Source organism: Lacerta agilis, chromosome 3 (assembly GCF_009819535.1).
Source record: "Lacerta agilis isolate rLacAgi1 chromosome 3, rLacAgi1.pri, whole genome shotgun sequence".
In the NCBI taxonomy this organism is placed as follows: domain Eukaryota; kingdom Metazoa; phylum Chordata; class Lepidosauria; order Squamata; family Lacertidae; genus Lacerta; species Lacerta agilis.
In genome coordinates this window covers 56,641,015-56,654,201 of record NC_046314.1, presented here as the reverse complement: position 1 = coordinate 56,654,201, position 13,187 = coordinate 56,641,015, and the positions used below count along the sequence as shown (strand labels likewise).

The window sequence follows — 13,187 nt, the reverse complement described above, 5'->3', positions numbered from 1 at the left end:
TTCAGACACCACATCATGGCATCATTTTATTGTGTGATAACAAGAATTGAAGTTGTGGTCACAGACCTACAGTATCTGAAAGGGTCAATGGAAATGTTTGCCTTTAGGCAATACATTTAAACCACATTTAAAAGCTTTAGACAATGTGCATGATCTATGAAGTGAGCATTGACTGAGTGATAATTTATTTCCATGAGATGAATATACTAAATGAATATTAAAATCAGAAAATGCTTGGCACAACTTATTTTAAACTCACAAGGATGGTGATCAGTGCCAAAAGGTTGCTGTATTCCTCCTAACAGGATTGCTCATGTTCAGAGTTGCTTTTCTCTGGGATACTGTAAGATGTTTGGGGATCCAGGAAGCCACTTCACTCTTCCTCCTGTTTCCCCATTTTTCTTTTCCAATAGACATTCAACATCCCATGGGTCTTTTGATGTTTGAGAATGTCCAGTTCTTATTGGGCTTTGTGGGAGTTGCCCTCTTTAGGGTTGTTGTGGTTTTTTAAATAATCACTGCTGCTAATCACTGCTGCAATATGAGGTTATCCCAAGCATGCTTAATACCACTTAAGATCCTTTCTGGTTTAATTTCCATCAGCACAGGAGTATTGCATTTGCTGTTAGAAGGAGTGGTTGTCATAGGGGAGTGGCATAGATCAGTTTCATAGGATTTGGGAATTGATCTTTCTATAACAGCCCTTCTTGCTTTATAGCTTTCATCATGAGAAGCCAATACGCACTGGTGGAGGGTACACATACTTTAGCAAAAAGATAGCAACGTGTCCACTTCAAGAAGCAGGTAGGTAGCCGTGTTGGTCTGCCATAGTCAAAACAAAATAAAAAATAAAAAATCCTTCCAGTAGCACCTTAGAGACCAATTAAGTTTGTTCTTGGTATGAGCTTTCGTGTGCATGCACACTTCTTCAGATACAAGTGTGCATGCACACGAACATTCATACCAAGAACAAACTTAGTTGGTCTCTAAGGTGCTACTGGAAGGATTTATTTTATTTTTTGTTTTGTTTTCACTTCAAGAAGGTTACCTGAGTGAGTAATAACAACTTTAAACAAATGACATGGAAGTTACGACATCATTTCACAGGTTGTGCTTGCTCCACACTCCATCAACAGGGTTCCTGAGCTCAATTCCTGTCATTTGTATCAATTCACTGTCCCATCACAATGGTAAGCTTTTCCTGAGTCAGCTGATTTGTTCATCCAGCCCCACATTCCATGCCCTGCCCAGAAGCAGCAGCCAGTCTTAGGCAGGGGCCTTTACCATCATCATCTGCTACACGATCCTTTTAACTGGTGACTAGATGCTGGGTATTGAGTCTCACACCTTCTGCATGCAAACTGTCTGCTCTAGTCTCTCCAGCAAAGTGCCACCAGAAAAGCAGCCCTCAAATCTTCTAAACCCTGGTGGGCTTTGTGGAAACCTAATCCACAATGTAAGCCAAAATCCAATTCCAGATACCACATTAGCTACCGCACTGTGGTGCCCACATCTATGTTCCCAAACCTAGGTTTGCTCCTACGATCTCCAAGCTCCCACAGTTCTAGCTCTGCCCAGGGCTCAGTATTTCCCAGCCTTGTAGCAGCTATATTCTCACTTTCTGTGGATATTTTAGTAGTATGTCAGACTTTGATGGTGTTTCAGGCTGAGTCATCATTAAAAGTCAAAAACATTTTTGTGGCCTCATATCAATGGACAGTTACTATAGTGCACACACTAAAAACATTATCTCTTTGAGCAACGCTGGGTTATATGTTATTTTGAGCTACACACTTTTTTTTTTACTTACTATGTGTGCTTTGTTTATCCATCATAACTTTTAATTACTGTTATGCTCTGTCATATTTTTTTTTTAAAAAAACAGCAACACCAACACAAGTTGTTTGTTTGCATTAGTTGAAGTGACATAAAACAGACTCTCAGACCTAGACATTTCTTTCAAAATTCCTCTCCCACTTTTGATGTCTTTGCAGAAGTATTTAGACCACTGCCGTCCATCACCTCGCGACCTCTTGCAATTGCCTCCAAATGAAATTATCTCCCCTTAATCCAAAAAGGAGGTTGTGGTTACCATAGCTGACCTCCCACTGCTAGGCCCAACTCTCTTGCGGTATTTATTTCAAGCTTTCTTAGCTCTCGTACCTGGAGTGGGAAGGGCCAGTCCAGAGTTTTAACTGGCATATTTTAAAAGTCTTGTCTATTATGTAGTATTTATGAGAGGAAGTAGAGTTGGACATTCCTGCTGCCCGTACGGTGTAAGAACACTATGTACCTTTTGCCACTAGAACATGTAAATGCAGACGGTTATTTAACAGAAGACACACATACCTCATGCCTTTACATCTGAAGGGAGATGCCAGAGGAATGTAAACTTTTATTTGGAGCAAGCCTTCAGGTGGAGGATTGCCATATGCCACACAAGGAAATTCCAGCCTACCCTCTAAAAATTATACTGGGGAGGAAAACTATGAATAGAAAGTTTGTACAGTGTAATGAACATGGAGCAAGTACATCACAAGGGATTGGATGGTGGCACGCAAGACTGAAAACACATACTTTGGATCACATCATGTTTTTAAAATTATACCGAGAAGACAACAAACAAACATTTTAATGTGTCATTGAAGTGTCTGAAATACCTTCAGGGAAGAGGCATTTTATTGTCTGGATAATTTATTTTTCTTCAAGCATTTCAGAACATAGTGGATGACTTTTCAGAAAGCAATACCTCCCCCCCACCCGCCCAGTTAGAATTGTGTTGTGTTGTCCATTCATGGAAACAAACCACATTTTCTCTGAAACAACTGAGCTGGTTTCATGATTGCAGGTTGAACCATTAATAAACCTTTGGTAAACTTATAGCACTATTCTCCTTTGGTATACTGTCAAGACATAGAATTTAGCCTTTCTACTTCCTTCACAACTTAATGCTGAGATCAAATTTTGAATTAAAATTGAAAGATTTCATTCACATTTTGAATGTTTAGAATTAATTTCTTCTCTCAGCGAAATGCATTCAAGTATCTTGTTACACAGACCTTGCTTGCTATCAATCATCTCTTGTGGTATTTTAGAAACAATGAATATGGACTGGTGGCAACCCATCCTGGCTAAGCTCTACACCTACATAAATAATGCAGCTCAAATGCCAGCTGGTTGGAAATTGAACACCATCGTGCCAATCTACAAAAAAGGAGATAAAACCCCTTCCCCAAAACTACCGCCCCATTAGCCTGCTGGATATCCCCTCCAAACTCTATGCTCGCCATCTGCTTACCAAAATAAGAATGCAATGCTTCTCTGAAAGCCAATTCAAACATTACACCTTCCCACAAGTAGACCACCAGTGCCACAAGAAAACTTTCCATAAGACCATCCCCCCATATAGGCTATAACATTTGAAAACTGCTCACAGTTTAGCTGCTGTTCCTGGTGTAAAGGCAGCTCTTGTAGTTGGGACCATCCCATGGGGATACTGATTCCAGACATTCTGGCCTTTCAGTAGGTCACCACCATGCATAAACATTTTTGGGAGCTTCTGTGGTGAGGGATTGTAGCCTTTGAATTGGTCTTCAAATAATATCATTTGACAAGTTCCCTCATCTGAGCAGCCAGGCCAATCAAATCTGCTAACAGGTCATAAATATGAGCAAAAGAATTGTACTAAAACAGAACTTCCAGAAGAAGAATTTCATGACCTGCTGACAGAACAATCACCTCAGATAATTCCCTTTGACGTGAAACTAGGTCAGTTTTCTGGGAACTGTACTCACAGAATGAAACTGTGCCATCCCAGTCTTTGGTAAGCGGGCGTAAATCATTTGCTTCACAGTTGCTGTACTTGAAGGAATGCTGCTTTTGTGTTTCCCATACATTTATTATTACTTGATATGTATTTCCCCTCAGAAACATATGGGATTCCTGAAGATGATCCAGAATCTCTGACATTGCCTATACAGGTCTGTCCAATTGCAGTTTTATCATTCTGCATGTGGGGTGGTTCATGTTTGAGCATATTTCTCTAACTACAGATGGTAGTGATTCAAAATATAAGCCAGCTGATTAACATTTTACACATGTACCACATGCTGTTTGGTTTTCGCAGAAATGTTATGTGTATATGAACCTGGTAACTGTGAGAAAATACGCTAAGCTAAAAAACCAGCAGCACAACTGACCATTCCAGATGCCTTGGTTCAGTGGCTGAAATGGTGATATGTACCAAGGAGAAGGTGCAAAATGGAGGCAGGCTGGCAGGGAACTGGTACGAAGAAGAAGAAAGACAGCTTGATAGTCTTCCACATTCTTTTAATAAACTGCCTATGTTGAGCTACAGCAGGCAAGGAAGCACTGGCACTGGGACTGATTTATTTTGATTGCACCCTATTTTATGATCTATTTGCATGTTATTGATTGTTTTAATGTTTTGAATTGCGTATTTATATACTTGCATAATACGTAGTTTAGTTTATCTGCTTTTCTTTGCTGCCTTGTGAGGATCCCCCCCCCCCACAAAAAATAGGATATAAATTTCTTAAACCAGTAAAATAAAAGGTATCTTCTAATTTCAATTAGCAATGCAACTAACCATGCCTGAAAGCATTCCGATCTGTACTGTTAGCACCCCAGCTTGAACTGCTTATGGTTCCTTCCTTCAGAAAGCAGCTCTATGGTGCAGAGAATAAGGAATCTCCATCTGGCGGCTGAATGGGCTCTTCTGCTTCAAGTCTCATGATGCCTAACACCGTGACCCTTATGAGATAAATTAACAAATACTCATAAAGTTAAAGGAAACTGAGAGCCATGTTGGACCCTTGAGACAAGGGAGAAAAAGTGCTTCTTCTGTTTGTGTAGGAGGTCTACAGCTGATCCACCTTTCTTTCTTCACGTGGGCATATGTGCGCTGTCTCTTTTAGCTCTGGAATCACCCTGGAGGGGGAGACGAAGCAGCTCCAGTTTCAGAATTCTGAAACAAGCAATGGAAGACTAAATGTAACTTGCTTGTTTTTCCTCTTCGCTGCACCTCCCCACCACACCCCAATGTCTTTAGAACACCTAAAGCCATTCGGACTTTGGCACTGCACACTTTTCTCAGTCACTTTAGAAATAATAATCAGTTTGAATGACATTTCCCTGGTCCCAGATTCTGCCAATTAGCTCTCTGCGATTTTTCTTACATCAGCCACAAATATTTAAAGCTTCCGAGATTTCCCCTTGTAAATAATCTGACCCTCATTTTCAGTCACCGCCTCTCACTCTGTGTACATACAGGAGGAGGAGACAAGGACATGCTATGGTTGCCAGGATTCAGGGTTTGCTGTGAAATTTTAACATTCTGTTGTGAGCCGTGTTGATATGCCGCATGTGCATAAGTTGGACGGCACTGGTAACAACCTGAACTATTTCACTTGCCTCTGCAAGTGACGCATATGCATTGTACACAAAATTTTAAAAAATGCATAGATTGGAGTACAGCTTATAGTACTGTAGGACTGTTTGGTCACATGCTCATTTGAGGAATGCAAAAAGCTGAAACTAAACCAAGGCATAACCTGACCATCTTTAATGCACTGAAACATATCCGAAGCATTTTGGACCAACAGCTAGAAACTCAACCATTTTAACAATGATTGCCCCATCAACAACTGTCTTTTTTGTTTTAAAATCTCTCTCTCTCTCTCTCTCTCTCTCTCTCTCTCTCTCTCTCTCTCTCTCTCTCTCTCACACACACACACACACACACACACACACAGACACACACACTTTAATCTAATATCTAAAATTTGCACATCACATGCTAGCTTTACAACAGCTTGCTGTCTATGAAAGTTTTAATTGGAAATTCTTCAGTAGTGTCGCTGTTTGAAACAATGGGCAACAGCCCCAGAGAACATAACTTCCAAATAGGGATGGCTAAGGATGAATAATTACCGGTAACTGATAGAAGGTGAGTTGGGGACTGCTAGCATTGGAAGCAGAAATCTGTTTATCCACAAGCTTGGTACCAGTTCACATGGCTTGCATTTTCAGCTTCCCACATTGCCATGGCAAGGCAAGTTATCTTGGCTTGGACAAATGGTGCTCTGTCATATTTTTATTTTTATTTTATTTTTTTGGAACTGGTGCATCTTCAGAGAGCAAATGCTGCCAAACAGGACAGGGTCCCATCAAATTCCATTTCATCTAGATTATAGTGATCCTATTGAGGAGTGCATTTTACCATGCCAGAAAGAAATTTAGGCATTCACTGACTTGCCACTTGAGTGTTTTTGTGTTTGGGGGATAGTTCTTCCTTTCCCCTACTGCTTTTTAGGACAGCAAGACAATTGGCAGAAGAATATTTTCATAAATACTCTTTTCCAGACACTCATTCATCTCTGGAAAATAGTTGTAAAGCGGGCACATCAGACCCACACCTCTCTCGCTCTCTCTTACACACACACACACACACACACACACCCCAATGCTCAAAGGCAGCTTGTTTCTCTCCTCATGGGATGCAATTTCCATTCACGCTGACAGTTTACAGATTACTGGTGGCTTACTGCTGCCATGCCTCTTCTTGTGGCTCCCAGTGGTACACTGAAGTAGCTGAGACTGTCGTGAGGCAGGCCTGTGGCAACAGTCAGATAGAGTCTCAAAGGACGATGGGCTAAGTGAATGCATGAATCTGTGTGTTTTAATTGGCCTATGGGGAAGGGAAGGGTTGCAGTGGCAAGGGCACTGGTTGCAGTGGGAGGATGCTTACTAGAGCATGACTTATATGTGCCACAAAATTCACCAGTTCATCCTTAACTGAAGTTTGTACAGATATAGGCTTGGATCCTAAGATAAGTATATGGAAGAAAGTTCATGGAAAGAAGGGGGGAAATCCTAAACCACCCCCCACCACCTCTAAGCTGTCTGTGCCCCCTTAAAAGCCTCTCCAGAGGATATGGGGCTCACCCTGAACTCTGTATAATGGGCATGGAGCTTGCTGGGGGAGAGGGAATTGCCAAAATGGGGGGCTCTGTTCAGATTTGGGTTAATCCCTTCTCCCCCAGAAGCTCCCTGCACCCCATCCCACACTGTATATAGGACGGCACACCCAACCATACAGAATTTTCAGGAGGCACAAGGAGAGAAGATGGTGGGAAAGTTCTTTCCATGAATTTCATTCTGTTCATTATTTTTGGAGCTGAGCCATAATAAACAGCTGGGAAGGGAAAGCAAGGGGACACAGGTGAAACTTGGGGATAAGAGGGGCTGGAGGCTGTTTAGATTTGCATGTAACTGTCCCTAAGGGTATGCTTGCACAGGTTTAGTTTGCACATAATACCAAGCCATGGTTTATTAGAGGTACTCTTAAAAGTGTAGCAAATTGTCCATGTCTTGGTTTAGTTGCAATAAGATTTAGCATCACTGGAGGGTCACCACTGGGATTTTCTGACCCAGGAAACAAAATAGTCTTTTCCCCATCTCTTGTAGCTTTAACAGCATATTCCAAAGTATCCCCACTGATTTCTATGGGTTTGTTTAAAACAAGCCATTTGAGCTTTGCTGCCCTGTTGTGTTGCACTGTTTGGCATTTCTCTCAACTCTGAGCCTCAAGCCACCCATGGAGCTAGCTAACAGTGCCGCTGTTTATGATGTATGGGCACTGCTGTTTATTATCTCTTTTCCCTTGCCAGCTCTGAAAGGAAGTAGGAATAAATTTGTGGAAAAGATTGTACATTGTCCATACTTACACATACTTGAATTAATCCCCCATTTTTAATAAGAATAAGAATAATCTGTTTGAGTCACTATTTGGGATGAAACTTGATTTGTACTGGACTAATTAATTCTCCCAGGATTACCTTAAGAGGAGATGGCTAAAGTGTGACCTATGTTTTGGTTTTCTTTTTCAGCAGCTCCTGCGTCTGGCTGCAGAAACCGACCTACTCCGACACATGAAAAGACTTGCTTCCTGTACTATGGTACATAAAACTCAGGACATGCTTGGTTTGGAATTGCTCAAAGAGTTTTTAGAATATGACTGTGGGATTCAGCAGGAATGCATCATAGAAGGTCCAAATGTCAGTAAAGTTGTGGAAGAAGCTCAATGGAGGTCTATCGTGGATCATTCTGAGCCATTAAACCCACAACGCATCCAGTCAGTAGAGAATTCAGCTGTGCTTATAAAGTTGTTGAGAAGTTGCCAGGTCAAAGGAGGGGATGCAGCAGCTGTCATCGAGTTCCTTAGAAAGACTCTAGTCAATAAATGGCCTGATGGAGAGAAGGCAACTGAAGAAATTTCCAACAAGGAGCAACAGATTGATGATGGGTGCTGGTTTGTTTTTCAAAGGATATGTCTACCAGAGCCTTTTCAGAAGAACTTGGATAAGGGCAAAAGAGGATTTGAGCAACCCCATTTCAAAGATCTAAGATGTCCAGAAGAACAAGAAAATAAAGAAAATAAACGGTCAACTGTTTTCAACTCCATAATGATGTTACCTAAGCTTCTTCGTGAGGAAGAGGAAAAAATGCTGCTCCAGTCTTTGCAAAATATGTCCAGAGGAGAGAGAACAGTATATCTCAAACAACATGGTCTTTTACAGAACAGCCTCCACAACCCATTTATTCCAGGACTAAGTGAGAGACCTCGTGGTCTTTGGACAGGTAGCTTGCCTTTCAGCCTTTTTTTAAAAATAAAAATAAAAATACACACTTTAATCTCACTCCCCCTTTTAAATACCTACAGCAGCATCTGTCATTTGGCAAATTTTGGAGAACTCAGCAAGCCTTTCCTTACCAAAGGAAGTTGGCAGCCATGATGAATGAGCCTTTTTAAGGTCAAATCAACCTTGCATTTGTAGTGAACCATTAGAAATCTTACAAAGACATTTTGTTTAAAGTACTTACATGGTGTCTTTCAGGACTAAGCCTCCCAAGGTGGCATCTGAAAGGTAACTTATTTCACATACATAATCGAGCCACATAGCAGGAACATTGGGCTCCCAAATGATTCACAGTGCAATCCACTTGGCAATGCTTCCAGTTCAGATCCCCAGCATAGCTGTCAACTATTCCCTTTTCTTGCAAGGAATCCTATTCGGAATAAGTGAATAAGGGGAAAGTTGACAGCTATGATCCCCAGTGACCTTCCTTTTACCCAACCACCTGGAATGCAAAATCCTGGCATGCAAAGATGGGATTGTTGCTTTACGCCTGCAAGTGAATAGAAGACACAAATGGCCAGTTAGCAGTTTGAGAAAGAGATGTCACTGTTATGACCTTACTCTATACCAGGCTTCCTCAACCTCAGCCCTCCAGATGTTTTTGGCCTACAACTCCCATGATCCCTAGCTAGCAGGACCAGTGGTCAGGGATGCTGGGAATTGTAGTCTCAAAACATCTGGAGGGCCAAGGTTGAGGAAGCCTGCTCTATACTACCAAGTCTGACAAGTCTTTCAAGCCATGTGGACTTTGAGCCTGCAGTGCGCTGTGGCATTTCATGTGTTTGCTGACATCTCTTATGCATAGAATTTTGGCACTGACTACCATCCTGACCATTCAAAATTCCACTTTCATGAGTGGGACCTGTAACAAAGCATTGCCGTGTGGTGTAATGTGGGAGCCAGTTGCGTGTTTAGACCTTTTACCTTTCACTTAAATAAATTCACACAGGAGTCAGATTTTTGGTTTGGTTTTTGGCAGAAATTTAGGGCACAACTTTATTGATTACAATCAAGTGAGTGGTTGCATAGGTTCTGGTTCAACTAGTTCCCAGCACCCATGCAAGCAGCTCTGTCCCAGAGCCACGTTCATAGGACAGCCAAGGATGAACACCAGGGACAGCTGATGGAGGGAGTGCCAATCAACCACCCTGATGTCCCCTGGACTTGGGCACGGGCCAAACCCCTTTCGGGGTTTGCCAAACCAGTGAGTCCCTGGATTCCTTTACCTGAATACCCTTGATTGCATAGGTGTGGCCATGTCCATTTTACCACCTCTCAACATTGGTCAGCATTCTGTGGTCAATGATCATGATCATTCTTTATTGGACTATGTTCAGGGTTCCCCCCCTGAACTTTTGCTCCTTTACATTTTTGGTACTTCTGCAAACCTTGGGGTTTCCTTAGGCATGCTGACACCTCCATCTTGTCAGTGGTGATAAGGATCCACAATTAAGTAATGAGTTCACTCTTTGCATACACCAGGTGCATAAGCAGATGTTGATGAACTACAATTTCCATCATCCCTGACCATCGGCCATGCTTGCTAGCAACATCTGGAGGGCCAAAGGTTCCCCACCCCTGGCATAAATGAGAATAGTGTGTTCAGGGGGGAAATCCTTTCACAGTGAGAATTTAATACATGTAGCACGCCCACTATATAGAAGCCATTACATGTTTTTCCTTGTGTTTTAAGAATACTGTCAAAAATCCAACTCTCTCCCTCATTTCCATATCTAACAGAGCCTAAAGCCTTTAAAGTACAACACAAGAAAATCTTCACAAGGCCCGTGTCTCCTTTCTCTAGCGATCGTATGTACAACATCAAATCTCTGAAGGAAAACTTCCACGTGTATAAGAGTGAGAAAGAGCCAACACAGTTCATCCAGGTCAAGTTACCTCAGGTACAGGAATATTATCTTAAGTCCCCCCTGAGTTAAAGAGAGATCTTCTGTAAAAACAAACAGCAGAAGTAGATTGCTTGAATTCACGCTTGAAATTTAAAAAGAAATACATTCCTTATGTTTTTTTTCTATATCTGATTACTTCTCAGCATATTATCTGTACATAAAAAATATCCCCATATTCAGACATATACAACCCTCAGCTTTTAAAAGTTCATTTACATAAGGAGTAGGGAACCTTTTTCTCCTGCCAAGGACTGCATTATCTAATAATAATAATAATAATAATAATAATAATAATAATAATAATAATAATAATACCCTGCCCATCTAGCTGGGTTTTCCCAGCCACTCTTAGGGGTAAACTGACACTTTATGCCACTGGTGTTGGGATCAGAGCCAGAAGTGGGTGGAGTTTGCCTCATTACATGCCCCTCCTCTTTCTGCAACCTCATCACTTTCTCTAGTTATATGTACCCATATCTCCCTCCCAGTCCCTGCTCTCTCCTCCCTCTCCCCCCCCCCCGCAAACCTGTTTTTCTCTTTCTCTGTGTGTGCCACCCCATCTCTTTGATGCTGCAGGTGATGAATGTGACCCAGATCTGACAGAATCTTGTAGGATTTTGGAAAGGCTGCCAGATTTTTTTCAGCAAGATTCCAAACATGTGATGCCAAAGAAAATTTGACCTAGATTCTATTTAGATTAATATCGGCGATAGCTCTAAGTGCTTGTGTTTTTCTACATGGGCACATTCTTCAAATCACTCAGTGCTGACCTACACTTAATAGCCATAGTCCAGAGAGCAACTTTAGGTATGCCGTAGGGTTTAAGCATGCCCAATGGGATTTTTGGGGGGGTTTATATTATTATTGAAGAGGAGGCCTGCATGCAATATAGTACACAAACTGCTTTTGAAAGTATCCTTAGTTTCACAAACATTGTGTTCCATAAGGCATGTTGGCTGCTGTTTGAGAAACATAAGCTCAAGCCTTCTTTTGGCACGCAGCACTAGTTGTACTGTTCTTTGGATCCTGGCCATTATGTTGAGCAGAAGAAGATGAAGAAGAGAGATGCAAATCAAAGGATTATAACCCTACTCCATAAACATTCCAAGCAAAGCTCCCAAAAACGTTCAGGGAGCATTCAGGGAGCTGGTTCTTTCACTTCTCAGTCCTTGGGGGAATCAAAATATCACATAACATAGATTTTGTTCAGTGTTTTTCACTCCAACAGACATTTCCTTTGTAGGTGTTTAGGAACCAGCTTACCAGTGGGAAAGAAATAACTCTTTGAAGAGGACTCTGCTTACACAGTTACTTATTCACTCTCATTTCAACTCATCTTCCCACAAAAATAACAAAGATGGGAATGCATTGAGGTAGGCTGCTTTTCATCCCAGCTGGTGTTGGCAAAACATAGGTATTTTCACCTGATTTCAACAGATTTTTTTATCTGTCATTTCACTGTTCATGTGGGTGGTCTGTCCTTCTGAGAATATGATGGACACCTGGTTTTTTTTTTTAAAAGCCCTCGTGGCTTCAAGAATCAGATACTTTTTTTAAAAATGCCCATATTATGCTGTTAACTGTTGGTAGTGTGCCAAGATATCGCTAGAAACTTCCAAGCAGTGATGAATATACTGTAGAGTCCAGATCAACCTCTCCCTGAACAAAAACAAATCGGAAAAATTCTTGTAAATCTCCAGCAAGCCACATCAGTGATGCCCTCGCCACATCAAGACCTCATAAACATCTTGCAAACAACATGTGGACCATATTAATTATGCACGTGTAATATTAGATATCTGAAGCATGCATCCTGTTTCTTTTGCAATGTGCCAGCCATGCTCATGGCATCCAGAAACCACCTGCAAACCACATCAGCTAAAATTAATCATGCAACCTACATAGCTGTGGATTTCCAGCTTATAAGAGACATTTTTGCTAAACAGCAGTTTATCAGTTGGGTGGGTTAGTTTCTGGCTGTAGGTAACAAAAAGTAAAATTTAAATTGATCAGGGAAGCTTGCAGTCTATAACAAGAAGGCATGTCAGTAACAAAAAAAAATGCTTTTCCTAGCAGCATAGTGGAGTAGCACAAAATAGAATTCTGTATACAGTACATTGCAATCCAAGAAACTTTCAATCTTCATATGCAGATTCAAAATCTGAAGACGTGGGAGGTTCTTTTTCAGCAATATTCATTTAACTTTTATTTATGTTGTAAAGTACAGTGCTTAAAATCCATTGGTGCAAAATCCATTATTTGAGATGCAGGCGAATGTATCTTGTAACAAGCATACAACCACCAGCATAACTGCAACCTACATTGAGAAGGACTCAAAGTATTACATGGTATCTTCAACAAAGTGCATGGAAGTTTGATGCTGAAAGGAGGAGGTATAAAAAATAGTAGGTGGGTTTCATGAAACAGTTGCTGTTTCAGACTGCCTATCCTTTCCTGATTGCACAGGCCATGGTTCTGGCTGGCTGAACTAATAGGAGTGAATGCGGCTGGCTGTGATTTGTGAATATTAGATGTGTCCAACCAGCCTGTTTAACATTCA

General features: G+C 41.3%; 1 protein-coding gene across 1 annotated transcript in view; it reads left to right on the top strand.

The window, feature by feature from the left end:
* Positions 1-1,038: 1,038 nt before the first annotated feature.
* LOC117044611 overlaps positions 1,039-13,187 on the top strand; it is a 43,299-nt gene continuing 31,150 nt past the window's right edge. Inside the window, exons 1-4 of the mRNA XM_033145419.1 lie at positions 1,039-1,052; positions 3,928-3,980; positions 7,911-8,661; positions 10,461-10,621. Of these exons, the coding sequence (XP_033001310.1) occupies positions 7,953-8,661; positions 10,461-10,621 (870 nt within the window). The 5' untranslated portion in view covers positions 1,039-1,052; positions 3,928-3,980; positions 7,911-7,952. The remainder of the gene's footprint in view (positions 1,053-3,927; positions 3,981-7,910; positions 8,662-10,460; positions 10,622-13,187) is intronic.